The sequence below is a fragment of the Tiliqua scincoides genome, chromosome 3, assembly GCF_035046505.1.
Source record: "Tiliqua scincoides isolate rTilSci1 chromosome 3, rTilSci1.hap2, whole genome shotgun sequence".
Lineage (NCBI taxonomy): Eukaryota > Metazoa > Chordata > Lepidosauria > Squamata > Scincidae > Tiliqua > Tiliqua scincoides.
Window position 1 is genome coordinate 194,135,395 of NC_089823.1, and position 16,878 is coordinate 194,152,272.

General features: G+C 42.5%; 1 protein-coding gene across 2 annotated transcripts in view; it reads right to left on the minus strand.

Annotated features, from left to right (window-relative positions):
- INPP5D (inositol polyphosphate-5-phosphatase D) overlaps positions 1-14,497 on the minus strand; it is a 77,650-nt gene extending 63,153 nt beyond the window's left edge. For both annotated transcript variants that reach the window (XM_066619442.1, XM_066619441.1), the window contains exons 1-2: positions 14,362-14,497; positions 1,844-1,907 (exon numbers count right to left, since the gene is read on the minus strand). In XM_066619442.1, coding sequence (XP_066475539.1) covers positions 1,844-1,907; positions 14,362-14,495 — 198 coding nt within the window. In that variant the 5' untranslated portion in view covers positions 14,496-14,497. The remainder of the gene's footprint in view (positions 1-1,843; positions 1,908-14,361) is intronic.
- Between the last annotated feature and the right edge of the window lie 2,381 nt (positions 14,498-16,878).

The window sequence follows — 16,878 nt, forward strand, 5'->3', positions numbered from 1 at the left end:
CTCTTTTCCCACTCCATCCATTTCTCCATGTTACAGAATTAGGAATGTACATGCAGAATACTTCCTACTCCCAGCTGCTTGAGGTCTCCCCACTCCTAAGGGCTTCCTCTGGGTTTCTTCCTCACTGAATCCTGGCTAGGAAGCCAGTTCTATTTCCTCCAGCTTTCAGTTTACCATCAGCACGTTCATTTTTTTACACTTCCTGTGCCTCCCTTGCTTGAAATAGTCCAGGTGCGCTTCAAGTGGGGATGCTCAGGACACAAAGGCAGAACTCTTGTAGTTTAGACTCCTGTGACTCATACATCTTACAGCTTGATCAATAGCTAGGAAAGGCTGTATTTACCTCTGGTTTTAAAAATTCCCCTGACCTTTCTCTTCTGGCAGATTTCAAAGCTTTTAATTTCTAGCATTCTGGACTTGGACAACTCACTCGTTTTCCTTCAACCATGTGTCCTAAAATGGGGCAGGGAGTACTGAAAATAGGCCCATTCAACTCCTTCCTCTTGCAATTACTCTAAATTGTGTTTCCTGACTGATTGGAAGAGGTTTTTCTATTACACCAAATAAGCCAAAGCCACACAGACAGTCTTTGCACAGTATACTTTGCGAGAGTGCTCAAAATCTAAAAATGAAGAGCGGGAGGGATTTGAAATGATTGCTCTGCAGGACTACAAAATATAGAGAGATGTGCAAAGACTGAAAAAAAATCAGAGATGTCTACTAGAAGAGACTTGTGAAGGTGGCCATGCATCAAGTAAGACACACACCCACACACCCTTGCAAAAGGAAAAGATAAAATGTTCTGATAAAGATGGAGAGTTGGGGCGTAACCCTTTCTGCAAAGACCAATAGCTTGTGATAAGAGGCATCACAGCAAAACCAGTTAGCTGTTTTACGAGGCATTAATTTTACTGCTAAAAAAATCTCCCAAAGAGGTTCAGCCATAAACTGGGACCAGACAGACAGCGGAAGCACTGAGCAGTTGTACCAGAACAAACCACATGAAATCTAGTGATAAAGGCATTGTGGCTGACAGGCTTTATCATACAACAGGGTTTTCATTCTGAACCCCAAATTGTGACCCTCTGCAAAATGCATACAATATTTGAGATCCTGCCATAAAGCCAGACCATAAGTAACTTGTCTTGTTTTCCAAGTTAATTTTTTAAACTCAATGCACTATACCTCCAGCCTCTCACATAAACTATGCTATCTTTTGCTAGAGCTTCTAAAAACCAGAAATAAAGTTAAAAGTGTCTTATCCCTCTTTACAGCTACCTGATGTAAGATGCTACAAATCCAGTCAGTTAGCCACCGCATGAAACATTCAGCCATGCCCCAAACACAGCAACTTTAACAAGCAAGCTTGAAACCAATGGGCCATACAGTATTTGATTGACACATGACTTTTAGGCTTAACTGGGTCCTCGAGGAAGTTAATTTGTTGATGTGCCACATACTCTGTCCCTGGAAGAGAAACTCCTGGGGGATATTTTTGGTACTAAATTTTTTAATACTGTACTATGTATTGAGCACTAATACTATGGTGCTCAAGGCTACAGTTACCAGCCACCAGTTGAATGAGGGGAGGTAAGAGAGTTCAGAGGTGGTCTTGGCTGGAGTAAGGTGGGATAAACAGAAGCTCTCCTGAAAAGTGATGCTCTAAGTCGGATTCCTGTTCCAGGGCTAGAAGCCCACACAAGCAGGTGTAACACAAGCAGTGGCTGTGACAATTTTGCTTGCAATGCCCTGCTGAAAAATCCAGAATTCTGACTACTGGCCTTATATACAACTACGCAATTTAAAACTACAGATCCATATTTAGCATTCATCAGGGACTTACCTGGATAACTAGCTTGTTTTCTTTGTTAGGTAGAATCCTGTAAGTGTACACACAGTTTCGACACCTGGAACACATCAAAGGAGACTGTGTTAGAACAGGTAAAAATGGTTCTCTAGCAGAATAGAAGGTAAATCAGTATGAAGTCTTTGGATGTCAACAAGTCACACCGCTTGCAGGGGTGACCAGGCCGTACAGAATTGTGCTTTTCAACAGCCATAAGGGGACTTATGTTCTGGCAGCACAGACTTCTAACAGGATTGGGCTGTCAGGCTGCAATCCTATACACAAATACATGGGAGTTGTCCCACTGAAACCAATGGAACTTTCTTCTGAGTAGATATGCCCAAGATTGCTGTTAGGTTCTGCATACGTACAAAGGCTATTTATAGTATCTAAAATATAATTCTGCATTAAATAAAAAGCTTATATGGTTTTAGAGACAGGCCTGAAAAATTCAAGTTACCATCAGAACGATTATTAAAAAATCCCCCATTTTATTATGCTTCATATTCCAATATTCAATCTACCTTGTGAGTCCAAGAAGTTTCTACTTAACTCTGATCCACTGGCAAAAACCTACACACATGAATAGGTCACACTACTCAATATATACTAGACCTGAAGTCATTTGTTGATTCTCATGGACTAACTAGACATTACAAGACATACGAAGCTGCCTTGTATTGAATCAAATTATTGGTGCATCTAGCTTTGTCTATACTGACTGGTAGCAGCTCTCCATGTTTTCCAACAAGAGTCTTTCCGAGCCCTCCCTAGAGGTGCCATAGACCAAACCTGGGACATCTGCACAGAAAGCATGTGTTCTGTGATTAAATGAAGACTTTGAAGAAGCACAGAATTGCTGATGCTCTGTGTCTCTTTCTCTCTTCCTGGCAATGGCTAGTGTTACACAATGCATAGCCTGACACCAACACATTGGGTGTTTCCCAGCCCCCACGGCAAACAGCCAATTATCTGAGGTGGAGAAAGCAAAATGTAATACTATCCATTACTGTTAAAAGAGGAAAATAGCAGTGATGACTCTATGTCTCTTGTAATATAGTTAGGCTTTTAGGTTCAAGACAAACCTGTTCTTGGCTGAATAAGTGTAAACTGTCACCGATATTTACATTAACCTCCAACCAGAGGGTAACAAGGATGAGCCTGCAAACTGTTTTCAAAACTCTGAGCATAGTTCACCACTCACCACTGAGGAACCAGACTGGTCCCCACACACTTACAGATGGGTCACACTGTCTGCGTGATTGTGTACTTAGGCCACAACTGCATGGAAAAATGTTCCAGTGAAATGGACTGAACATAAAGGGAGCCAGCAGCTGTCTCTATAGTGGTAACAATGGCATTTCCCCCAGCAGCCTGGATTACATGAGCATTTCTCCATGTGGTTGTGCACCCATGTACATAGGAGCATGGACAAATTTGACAGTGTGAACTGGAAGATGCAGAGCTTCTAGAACAGATGGAAGTTCTTCAGTCTTTGAACTTTATTTAGGCCCTAGGGTCCAATCCTATCCAACTTTCCAGCACTGAAGCAGCTGTGCCAGTGGGCCATATGCTGGATCCTGCATGGGGGAGGCCTCCTCATGGTAAGGCTTCCCTACCTCGGGGCTGCATTGCAACTGCATTGGTGCTAGAAAGTGGGATTGGATCCTTAGTTATTAGTGACTGTTGCCAACTTTCTGCTGGTACTTCAGCTGCTGTAACAAACTCTGTCGATAGAGTAAAAGCAAAATGGAGACTAATTTTGTTTTAATCTGCTAGACGTTTTGCTCTGTCATGTATTTTACATTTATGCCATCAAAGAATCATTGATTGTCTGTTTCAGATATCGCAAAGTCTGCTGATGTTTGTATTTTCTAGTGTGGTTCCAACTGCTGTATGTTTTTCATAATATGCTTCCTTGTTTACGACAAAGAGGAGTTGTGTATTTAAATTATATGCTATATTGTTTTGCTGTTTGTGAGAAATGCCATGTGGTATGAGGTTAGCAGACTTGGGCTGCAATCCTATAATAGTTGCCTGGGAGTTAGTCTATTGAACTCAGTGGAACTTACAACCAAGTAGACAGACATACATTTGAGTGCTGCACACTGGGGTTCTGCACATAGTCCATAGGTTTCTAAAGAGCTGGTAAGCATCCTTGTAAGAAATCCACCCACACTAATATATGTGCTAACAATTTCTTGGAGGACATTCATTTTCTTTTACAGTGATATTATGAGTAGTATGCTGGTTTATTTGTATTTGGCATTGTAATGACTTTTTTTGTAGTAAGGTCCATTACATATCTCAAGTTTCCATAGTGCCTTGTTCTAAGATATGGTTTTGGTGGTAGTAATTGTGTCTTGCTCCAAGCTTGGCTGAGACCCTATATGAGCTGATTCCATCTGAAGGTAGGGCTATAAAGGAGTCCACCACTGGACCTTGCTAGCCAGAAAAATAGCTCCTAAAAAGTGAGAGTCAGATTCATCTGTATAAAATTCCACCAAAACACTTAAGCTCACTTTTGCATTCACTACCTTCATATGTTTTTTTTTTAATTTGTGCAAGACTACAAATGAATATGTAGAGTACTTGTATTTCAGCAACAAAAAAAAGTATTATACAATTTAACTTAAGACAGAAATTGAGTCACACCAGGGGAGAGAAAGAAGATTTTTTTGGTGAAATATAAATGCAATTCAAAGATTTCTTTGATTGCAACAATTGTAGTTAAAATACACTTCATAAGCTAATGCATCATTACAAAGTACTTCATTTATCCCTTGCTGTAATCATGCTTTGGATGCAAAACATTTTGGAGGCAAAATTCCTGTTTCTGAGGAATACTCATTCAGTATTTAGTCGTTTCATCTCTCCATTTTGGACAGTGAACACATGCACCAGTTAGCCACATCCCTCAGCACCTATGCATTCAAAGTTGAAGCCAACTCTAAATGCATTGAGGTTTTCTATGCACAAATGAGAACCCTGGGGTCCAAATATCAATCTGAGTGCCCAAATGCCAATCAGGTTCTCTGCACCTCCTGCTGATTGCCCTAACACACAGTAAGTAAAAGCACCCCCCTCGCCCCCCTTAACAACATGATCCTGGAGATCACATTGCTGCCCTCAACCCTCCCGCACAGAGACTTACTTTGGGAGTAAAGCGCCCAAAATGTTTGAGAACCACTGGTGTATAGGATTGCAGCCTATACCTCATTCTATGCAGTGGCCTAGTCAGATCTGTCATTAACAATAAGGATGGACCACTTTTCCTGTGAAGTTCTAAATATTAAGGGTGACCTCTGTGATTATTGGAATTAATTCATATAGAGACTCTTGAATTAAAAAAATCACACAAAGTGAATCAGGCTGCAATCCTATACATACCTGTACTTACCTGGGATGAAGTCCCACTTAATTCAATGATATTGACTTCTGAGTTGACATGCATAGGATTGTGCTATTAGTGAATGGGCTACTCAGTCTGAGTCAGGCAACATATACATCCCATAAGCCCTTCACTGATGTTTATTTGTAGTAGAATGTGTATGGCTCTGCCGCCAACCAGTATGAGTTCATTAGAACATCTGTAGATAGATGTTGTAATGGATGTGTGTAGGTCAGGAGTGGAACCTTCTGCTGTAATATCACTCACTCACTCACTCACTCACTCACATGTGGATAGCTTTGGTAAGTGTTTGTTTTGCTGCTCAGCTTCTCAGTCCCATTGGTATCTATCTTGGTCACACATGGAAGGGAGCAGCCAAGATGGAGGACTGTATTGCTGAGAAGAAGCTAAGTGGAAGCTTAAGGAGCCCTTTGCCTGTTTCTCAAAGTAAGTGGGTGAGGAGCTTGTCAAAGGGCTTGGCAAAGGCCTTTGTTGCTGTGTACATAGGAAAGAATGATGTTAGAAACCCTTTAGATCAGAGGCTACGACAGAAGTGAGATGGGAAGCACTCAGGGAGCCACAATTGTTCACACCTAATATAGAATTTTGTTATAACACTTTATTTTGTATGCAAGAATAATTTTGTGTCTTTCCTTCTTAAAGTTACTTCTTAATGTTTAAGCATGTTTTGCCCTGGGATTCATTCGACTGCATCTATAAACCACTCTTTGCAATTGCCACACATCACTCGGTTTCATGCGCAGAAGTGCTTCAGGGCTCAGAGTTTGCTCCGACAGCAGTGCTGAAGAACTCAGGGCTGGGAAGGACTTCAATTTGTCCACAGGTTCTGACAAATTTTATCCATGGTATAGTACTAGGTCTCCAGAGTCATTTATGTAGAGAAAAACTTGGGAGATGAGTGCCAGATACCCTCCCACCAGACCGAAACAGCTGTTTGTGCAACTTCAAGAGCCATTCTGGCACTAGAAGTGTATTGTGAATTATGAAATTTTTAGAAAAACTATGAAATATTCATTGCAAACTTTGTAGATAAATAGATAACATAAATATTCCATAAAGATCTTGACTTGTTCAACAGAGATAATGACTTTTTCCTTCTAAGAAATTATCTTAAAATTGGATAGACTGGATGGCTTAAATGTCCAAGGAGGTATTAAGCAACCTAACCACATTCATATTCATAGCTAGCTGAAGCCAGTAACGGACCTGCCCCCATTGCACCCCAGGGCACAGGTCGGAGACATGCTGTCCCTTCCATCACGCCGCCCACCCTTCCAGGATACTCACTGATACTCAAAGAGCCTCACACGATGCTCAGCACAAGTCAAAAACCCTTCTGTGGCATCTTGCACCATTTTAAACAATACTTCCAGTTTCCCGACACAACTTAAGATCGCGCGAGTAGTCTCAGCGTAGTTGTCTCAGTCTGGCATGCTGCCAAGTGCCACATGGGGCTTGGCCTGCCTGCAGAACAGCTCCAAAGGGCAGGCGGGGCAGGGCAGTGGATAGGGGCAGCAAAGGTGGCAGCGGCGGAGGTGGCAGCAGGCACAGCTCCAAGGCTTTTGCCCCACCCTACCTCTGCCCCAGGTCCACCACTGGTTGAAGTTTAAATTCCAAGATTTTAAAAAAATAAACTTTTAAATTGTTTAGAAGCAATGCTAAACAACAAGCATGTGGTGTTAGATGTAAAACTTGATGCTATACATGCTTATTTGGAAGTAAGTCCATTGAATTCAGTAGGACTTGTTTCCTAGGCCATGTCTAGGACGGAATGGTTCATAACCCACTCAACGATCAGTCTCACACGTGGCCCCAGGACTGCTCCGCTGAGACCCTTGCTGGAAGGCTGGAATAGAGTTATGATGATGAATAAACTCAATAAAACTTTTAATTTTGAACTTGTCTCAATTCTGCATCTAAAATGTTGATGAAAAAGCTTTTACTAAGAATAACTTCAAGTGGTAAATTTTCCTTGTAATTAAAGAGCATAATAGCCCAAAACATGTGAAGCATCTCTCAGAGATTAATCTTCAGTTATCCCCTCTGGCTTTTCTATTAAGGTTATTACTCAATGAGGCAAACTGGTAGACAATAAATCTATTTTATATATTCTATGACCGACCCTGAGGTTCAAACAAGATTGTCTGCAGCACCCTTTTTGTAACAATAGATCTGTCCACTTTGTATATAAAGCAAAGGCTGGAGGTGACTTAAACTTCAAAAGGGATGTGCAGGTGAGGGAAACAGAAATCTCCTCATAGTTTCTCCCAGCCTGGCTGACTTCTGTTCTTTCAGTCCTACTGGGGGGAAAGTGCCTGGGGGGGGGAGTGCTTGGGGTGATGGACCCTGATGAAGTGTAGGAAGGAAGGAAGGGGTTGTCTCTTCTAACTATAGGCCTCTTTTGTGGTTTAAATCCAACTCTCCATTTTATACATGAACAGCACAGATACATTACTAAATGAACATGGTGCCACCATCACGTCTATTTTGGATTTGAATGTGTGAGACTTCAACTGAATGTGTGATTACATTCTGACATTTCTCAAAGATGCATTCATGCTTTTTAAAGCTAATAAAGTTCTGATGTGTGCCTCTTTACTTTTATAATGTCTGCTTTCCTTGATGGAAGGGTAAGCAATGACATCATCTTTTACAGAAACATGGAGGCCATCCAACAGTCTTTCCCTTCTCTTCTTGCTTATATTTTTTAGCATGCAGAATAAAGGATGTGGGACAGAGAATCCCAGTTGAACAGTAACAGTAATCAGAAAGAGCTTGCTGTAAAGTTAAGATATCTTTGAGTCTGCAGTACACTAATTTTTAGCTCAATTTATTTCCATACTTCCATTTCTAGATAGCAAGGACCCCCACCCCCAAAAAGGACAATTAAATTGGCTGCTTTTCTTTTACTAGGCAGTTGCACCATGGGGTTAGGACTATTGAACTGAATAACTGTAATAGCTGTGGGATCTCTACTGATTTGGAGCTGTGATGCAAACAGTTTTCTGAGAATAGTTCCATACTGGAAAATCAAATCCTTTTGCAATGACTACATTCTGTTTTGAATGTGAAACCTTTATTGCCTCGAATGTACATACAGTTTAAATGCGACTCTCTTCCAGTTTGTATCCTGCATCAACAATGTTCACATATGTACACTAAATTGTGCAAATGAGGCTCAAGTTTACTTTAAATGCCATATTTGAGAATGCTGTGTATCTTTTTTAGCTGTTCTCATTCTGTTAAAGACAGGAAGGCACAGGCATTCCGGAACCCCCCATGGATACCTGAATCTGCAGATACAAGGGGACGCCTAGCCCACCCTCCAGAGGCGAGGGGAGTAGAGCTTCCCTCGCCTCCAAAGGGTTCTTTGAGCCCAGCAAAGGCCACAGATATCTGTCTACAACCTCTGCCAGGTTCAGACTGAGCCTTAGAAGCAAAAATGTCATTGCAGTTTTTCGTAAAGCCAGAAGTGACTTTTCAATGCCTTGCAAAGTATTAGGACAACCAAGGAAGGCCTTAGAGGTTATCCCAGGTCTCCTTATAAGGCATGAAAAACATCACTTCTGGTTTTACCGGAAAAACTGGAAGTGACATTTTTTCACCTCTAAGGCTCGGTCTGAGCCTGGCAGAGGCCACAGCTGTCTGTCCATGGCCTCTGCTGGGCTCAGAGGACCCTTTGCAGGCGAGGGGAGCAGATGTCTCCTCAGTTCCAGAGGGGGAGCACACCATCTGCAGATATGAGGGTCCCCCTGTACTAGAAAATATACCAATGCAGGTACCTTCCCCATCCATCTTTATTCAAATTTTTATTTCACTCTCAGTTCTTTCCAGGAAAATTACTACTTTGTTCTTTATGGCAAGCCCTTGATTCCCTCTGATTACATAGTGCATGGCTATGAATGCTCTAGCTAGAAAAACTTGTCCCGCAAAACAGTTTAGCAGCCAAGCTGCACTTTTGTTTGATTTTCTACAAAACTCCATTTTGACATACATAATATTACAAAACCACATTTTGGCTTATGCTTCATGAGCTTTTAATGAACTACTGTTTTCGAGCATCTTTACTTGTATCACTGCAGGTTACTTCAGTATTGGATGAGAGACAGTGCAGTTCAATTCATCCAATAGTGATCAAAATTGCCACAGTAAAACTAGCATGAACACTCATATATAATATTCAAGTATATTCAGTTACATTACAATCAACTACTGCTGCATTATAATCAACAATGTGATCATATGGAATTTTTTTGTTATTATACAGCAACTAAGGGAAATGTACAAATCTATGGCTCAAATGACTTCTTTATTGTTATTACAAGTTTACTTTCAGCTTACTGAAAGTTGTTCCGCTTTACTCTGCATTGGTTAAACTTCACCTAGAGTACTGTGTCCAATTCTGGGCACCTCACTTTAAGAAAGATGCAGCCAAACTGCATACTGAGGTCAATCTTCCACTGCTCTCTCACAAATGCAATGTCTTAAGTTACATGGAATGTTACAGTATTGACCATCTCACACAGCAAACAGTATTGACTGAAACTGTAGCAGTGCAAAAGATTTTCTTAGTGCAAATGTAGACAAACCTATGAAAGCTAAGGTTTTTCTAAGGTTTATATTCTATCGAAGGGAGCACTTAAACATTTGTCAAGAAAGATCACTCTGAATAAAGAAATCATTGCCCTAATCTTAAATTCTAGTTTAGCAGCTGACACAACAGAACCTAGATAGATTATAGTTTAGCCTAGATAAAATTGAATTTAGATACAAGCTTTAAGATTTAATCAGCTGAGCTATTCTCCAGGACCAAGTAGGCAGTCTTGGGCAACCGAACTGTAACTTCTTGCAAAGACAAATCTTTGGAGGTCTGTCTTAGGTCATATGCATGAGTTTTAACCAGTAAGGATGTGACATAAGCATACTCTTGTCTTCACTGGAATTAGCCCCCTTTCAGGTCTAAACTGGATGTGATAGCATGAGATCTGTGATCAGATCTCCCATGGATTTTAAAAAAGATTAAAACAACTCTTTGCTTCCTCTTTGTTCTCTCTCTCTCTCTCTCTCTCTCCCCCCCCCCCCAATTATTTGCTCTGTGATGCAAGTAGCAGCTGGGGGGGGAGCAAATTCAAATCAGGGAAATGGTGAAGCACAAGTTCCTCTCTCAGTGCCACAACACTCATGTATACTAGGGTGTACCACAACTGCATGCAGTCCTTTTAAAAAACAGTGGGAAATATGATCATAGAGCTTCCACCATTTTGTCTTTCAACTATAACGATGGATAGATATCCTTGTGCCTAAAATGTTTGATAGAATAATTGATTGACTAGTTTATTATTGTATGCTTCAGTTCTTGCACAAGGCCACCTAAGGTAACTCAAAATCATGAAAAACACAGTATTAAAATCATCTATTTAAAACAAGGAGCAAAACAAAAATAGTATTCAGAAAGACTAAATTTTAGTTAAGTTTTAGTTATGACTAAAATAATTCCAACTCAGAAAGGCCATAAAGGCCCCCATTGCAGATCCATGTAGAATCTTTGAATATAAAGGTCAAGTCTCTGTATCCACAAGGGTTCCATTCCCAGAACCCCCATGGATGTCAAAAGTTGCATTAAAGGAAATCCATTATAAAAACAATGTTCCCTTGCTCAGCCTTGCTTACCTTTGTATTGCACAAAAGTGGCAGCAGGCAGACAATCAATCTCTCTCTCTTCAGGTGCTTAGAAAGGCTTCACTCCGAGGCAAGCGACCCCTCCCTTCACTTCACTGGGAGCCTGGGAAAGAATGCAAAGAGAATGCAAAGTGGAGGTGATAACCACTTCTGCTTTGCATTTTCATGTATTCTGGGGATCACTTGCCCAGGTGTGATGCTTTCTAAGTGCCTGGAGAGAGAGAGAGAGAGAGAGATTGACTGCTGCCAGCTCTCCCTCATTACAATGGTAGGTGAGGCTGTTTTTAAAAGGGACATTTTTCCTTTAATTTCTCATTGCATTGAGAAAACCTCCGGTGAAAAATCCGTGGATAATTAGGTTATACCTGTAATTTAGTTTTCAATATTTTAAAATTGAAATAACATGATGTCCCCCCAAATTTCAAGACTCCAATCATAATCCTTAGACCTGCAGTTTTCAAACTCTCCAGGAATTTGAAACCCACAGTAAGTCCTTGCGGGGGTAGGGGGAGGTAGCGGGGATGGGGGAAAGGCAGGATCGTGTTGCTCAGGGGGGCTGCAGGGACTGGGATGCACTCACCAGTCCCTGCAGCAGCCATCCTGGGGTGTGGGGAGCCCTGTGCGAGCGTCTGCAGGGCTCCCCAGGTCAGCAGAAGTGAAAGTGGAGCGATTGCGCTCCACCTCTGCAAAACCGAAAGTGGAGCGTGAACACTCCACTTTCACTTTCTGCATGCTGGGAGCCCTGCAGAGGCTCACACAGGGGTCCCCACTCCCAGGGAAGGCTGCTGCAGGGACTGGTGAGTGCATCCCAGTCTCTGCAGCCCCCTAAGTGATGCAACCCTGGGGATTTCATCGCTGCCTCCTCCCTGCCTCCTCGCTGCCCCCACCCCTTAAGGAGGCAGAGGCCAGGGCCTTCAGGCTGGGGCGTTGCAACACCCCAGTCTGAAAACCACTGCCTTAGACCTTGTTGGCATCCTTCAGTCTCAGAAGACTATGGTATCACGCTCTGAATAGTGTTCTGGAACAGAGTGTCCTCTCCAGTGTGCGAAGCCTGGGTAAAGTAGGTATGGTGGATAGGCTGTTTCCCAGGCAGCAAATCCCCCCTCTCCACGTCGCTGAAATGGTCCAATGGAAAGGCAGAAGCCAATATGGTTGGTTCCAGCGGCGTCGCAGGAGTTGCCAGAACGTGACTGTGTTCAGCCTTGAACTGCCTCAGGAACTCCGGTTCCGGATTTTGCCTCGAGGTTGACTCCTGAAGCCTTTTCCATAACTGGATGTAGCCACAAGACAGTGGAGGTTTGGGACCAGAGTTTTCCTTCTCTGAGATGAGCTGCCTTCCCAGGCTAACGAGTCCCATCTACCTGGTAGCTGTTTAGTCGCCTCTTACGACAAGTACAGCCAAACTGAGGGCCTATTCTTATCCCCAGCCCCCGGGGGATTGCCTTAGACCAATGTTTCTGAAATGTAGGTTACTACAGTTGGGCCTCTCTCACCATGTTTTTCTTTATTAACTATTAATTGATTGTCATCATTTTTAAATTCAAAAAATAAAAATGAACTTTCATCTATGGCACATGAGTCATCTCTCTTAGCTCCCTGATGAGCTGACACAGAAAAGTTCCAGTGTGAATTACTATATGTCACAAAGCTGTGTTGGGTCAATTTGTAGATCATGTGTTTAAGACCTTATACATGGATTTAGGATGCTAACTCATATTTGTAATGATATTTCTTCATCTCTTGATGGGGAAAAATAAGCTTTCATGCATGGCTACAGTTGTGCTGCAAAATCCAAGCATGGTACTATGACACCCAGGAGCAAATTTTAACTGGCGTACTTGTGAAGATAAGTTTAACAAGGCCTGATTATGATGACATTTAAGATAGTTAAGCACGCCCCACTTCCCAAGCGGTGAGAAGTCCTAGAGGACTGCGGGAGAGCGAGGGTGGTGGATGCTTGGGTGCCTCACATGGTGGTGGTGCTTTTCAAAAGACTTTGGTGGGGAGGCTCTGCCTCTCCTGCCTCCCCACCCACCACACATCCCTGGATTGAAGAATATTAAGGAAAGCATCCCACCGTTATTACGGAACATTAAGGTTTTTTGGTTCAGTTCTCAATAACTCACCACCTATTGGGTGACAGGCCCATTCACATGGACAAACTCATTACACAAGTTTCTCTCTTTTTTAATCAGTTCGTTTTGGTTTCTTAAAGCCCGCTGAACTTTCCTTATCCCTTATTCAAAAGCTGCTCAAATTAACGGAGAGACATCAGTTTTCTCATTTGAACCAACTAGCCATGTTTCAGTGCAGGGAAATGTTTGCCAAGGGGTGAGTTCTGAACACTCTTTCCTTCCAATATTCTTTCAGCATTATTAACTGCAGAGAAATGATTAACTGAAATGAATTTAAGAAGTGGGGTTTTTAAAGGAGTGGAGCTAGCAAATTCTCCCATGTTAAATTTTCTAGCTAAAGATATTTATACTTGCCTAATAAGATTTCCTCCCCTCACAATATTACTAGCGTTTCACCCTCATCAATGACAGACGCAGGATGAGAGCCTTTGGAAAAACACAGGCTGTAAAAGCACTGAAGTTGACAAAGAATGTTCTTGTCTTGAATCAACAAAACTTAAGATATCTGATTCTAAAATGCATCTCTTAACACTGGTTTTTTTGAAAGCAAAAATTAAACATGTTCACCATCCAAGATGTTTGAATTAAACATTCTCAACAGTGCCAAATTTCACATTTGTGTGAATTTGCATTTCGGTTCTACTGTACAGCCATGATACAGGCCTTTTCACCTGAGAGAACTGTAAATGCTATTTCTATACTTCTGTTCTGGTTAGTTCCATTTGTTCACATGCTTGACAGCGACAGCAGGTTGTACAGTCCACATCGCTGATTTTCCACACAAGTAACGGGGTAGTCCTAAGGATAAAGGATGTTTCTTCCCAGTTATATGCTTTAGCACCCAAGAGAAGAGCAAGGCACTGCCATCTGGACATTTCTGACAAATTAGACTAAAACCCACCATATTTGTGGGTATCCCATCTGCAAAAAACTACTATGGCTTTGTCACCCACATACATGCTTACTCAGAAAACTGGTGTACCCAAGCTCAGTTTGTTCTGAGTGACACAATGGAAGAATGGAAATAAATACAAAAGTGAAACAAGAAGACATTTTGCAAAGAAATATTCTTTTACATAGACCTACTCTGTTTAATGCTTTTTTCCCCTGATGATTTAGTGTATAGGGTCAGTCATATTTTTCTGTCAGTGCCTCCATCACGATCTGAGCACAGACCTTCTCTGTCATGAGCAGAGAGAATGCATCACACTTTTCTGCTAGCTTTCTGGGTGCAGCTAAGAAGGCATTAAGAGCTGCTTGGTACAGTGGAAGGCAAGAGTCATACTTACAGCAAACAGAGGGCGTATGCTGAGGAGATAGACTCACTGGCCCGCACAAGGAAGCTTCCATCCTTGCCTACTTTTGAGAGCAGGTCCTCAGCTCTTGAACGGGTGATGGTTCCATGGTACCAGCACTGATCCATGCCTTTAAAAAGAACCCCGCAAAATCCAGCCCCAAATTAAAAAAACAAAAACTAGTTTTAATATTAAAATAACAATAACCACTCAGCTGGCAATTGTGTGGAGATCCCAGAGCTGTCTGCCTGTAGTGCTCAGCAGCTGCCGCTCACTCAGCTTCCTGTTTCAATGGTGCGGAGAGGGAAAGGAAACAGAACTGAGAACTTCCTCATAGAAATGAAGCAGCTCTGAGCAAGAAAGATATTGTCAGGCAGCCTGCTCATTCACACGCTACTCAAGGCAGGCAGGAACCTACTTCAGCCCTTACCAGCTTTGCACACAATGTGATAGGCACAGTTTACAGTTGGTGCTTTAGCCAAAAGATGAATTTGGCCCTGAGTAACTTCCTCCTCCTCTCTTTCTCTGTCCAGTTGCAGCTGTTAATGGCTTACCAGAAAATGGTCTATTAATACTTCACTACACCAGTGGTTTTCACATATTTAGCAGTGGGACCCACTTTTTAGAATGAGAATCTGTCAGGACCCACCAGAAGTGATGTCATGACCGGAAGTGCCATCATCAAGCAGGAAAAATTTAACAATCCTAAATTGCAATCCTACCCACACCACCCAGGAGTAAATCCCATTTACTATCATTGTTAAAAGAATACACCTAGTAGCTTGTTAAAAGTACAGGTCTAGAACATTTCCCCAAATGCAGTCACATCCCATGGTAGCATCATGTCTATAATATATTAAAAATAAAATATTGAAATGAATGGGGCCCACCTGAAATTGGCTCACCTAGTGGGTCCCGACCCACCATTTGAGAAATACTGCACTACACCATTGTACAAGGAGTCACAAACTTTGCCATAGCCAATCTTTCTAAGGGCGCAATCCTAACCCATTTTCCAGCACTGACATAAGGGCAATGCAGTTCCAAGGTAAGGAAACAAACGTTCCCCTACTTTGAGTAGGCCTCCATGAATGCCTCCCAACTGAAGGATGCAGCATACGTCGCATTGGCACAGCTAGGTTAGGATTTGGGCCTTAGTCAATGAAGGCAGGGAAGCTGCAGGAAAGAGGATAGGATGCAGTGTGCCATCAATGCCAGATCCACTCCCTCCTGCAGTCTCCCTACCCCCATTATGGCCCTTTCCTGTCCAGTTTTGTCCCCTCTCCACCCCATTCTAGCCTCTCCCACCGACTTACCTACTCCTCTGGGTGGTGGGAGAGCTGACAGGCGGGAAGGCTTCAGTCTCTCTACCAGGGCACTGCTACTGGTTACTGAGTGCACTGCTAGAGTACCTTTTATGACTGGCACTGACTGCTTTATGGCTGCTTTACCCATGGAAGAGGTGCTAGAACATTGGCCGGCCCAGATAGAATAGGGTCATTTGCACAGATAGGCAACTCGACTTGGACTCGAGTCGCCAAAAACATGTTGCCTGGACTCCTGCAGACTCAAGACATGTGTTTTGAAACCAGAAGTGACTCAGGAGTTTTTCTTGGGAACAAGTGGTTGCTGGGGTTCGAAAGGAACCAATTGGTGCTTTCTGCACTCTCTGAAGCAGAGTTTTTATTTACAGATGGGATGCGTACATCAGGGGAGCGTTCAATGAGAACTCCAACACACACACATACACACAGTTGCTCCATTTTTTCTGCAGAGCTGCACCTGACTTGTTTATCGAAAAGACTTGGACTCCAGTTAAGCAGAGTCCCCAAAAGGCTCTGGCTGAGTCCCAAAGGACGCCCATTAAAACTCATACACACGTTGAGTCAAAGGGGGCGGTGACTCAGAACTCAACACAAATCTTGCCACAGTAGATTCACACATTTCTGGTTGTTTGTCTAATTATTCTACAGAATTCCAAGGCTTTGGGTTATTTGGGGGGAATATGAAGGCCTTCCAGCCTTCATGAGAAACATGGTTGCATCCAGTAGCGTAAGTATAGGAGCTCCTCAGGATTCCTTCATACTCATGGGCTCTAGGCCAAATCACGTCTGGTAGTTGCACCTCAGCTATCAAGGATGGTCAACCTAATTCTAGTTAGGGAGAGCCTGACTGCTTCTCTCTCCTCCCCCCCCCCCCCACTTTCTTGAGAACTGGTATAGCATAGTGGCTAAAGACTGTGCTGCAAATCAGGACTTCTCTGCTTCAAATCTCACCTTTGCCATAATCTCACTAATTCTGCAATTCTATTCACCTTTCCTAGCAGCAAGCCCACTGAACACAACTGACTTGTAAGGAAACATGTGTCGAATTGTGCTGTAAGTGGTCTTAGGCAAGCCACTCCCTCTCAGCCTCAACATACCCATCTGCAGTAATGCAGTGTTGCATTATATTAAGATTCTGGGTTGCTGCTATAAGTTTAACAGTGCAATCCTATCTTGCGCTGGAACA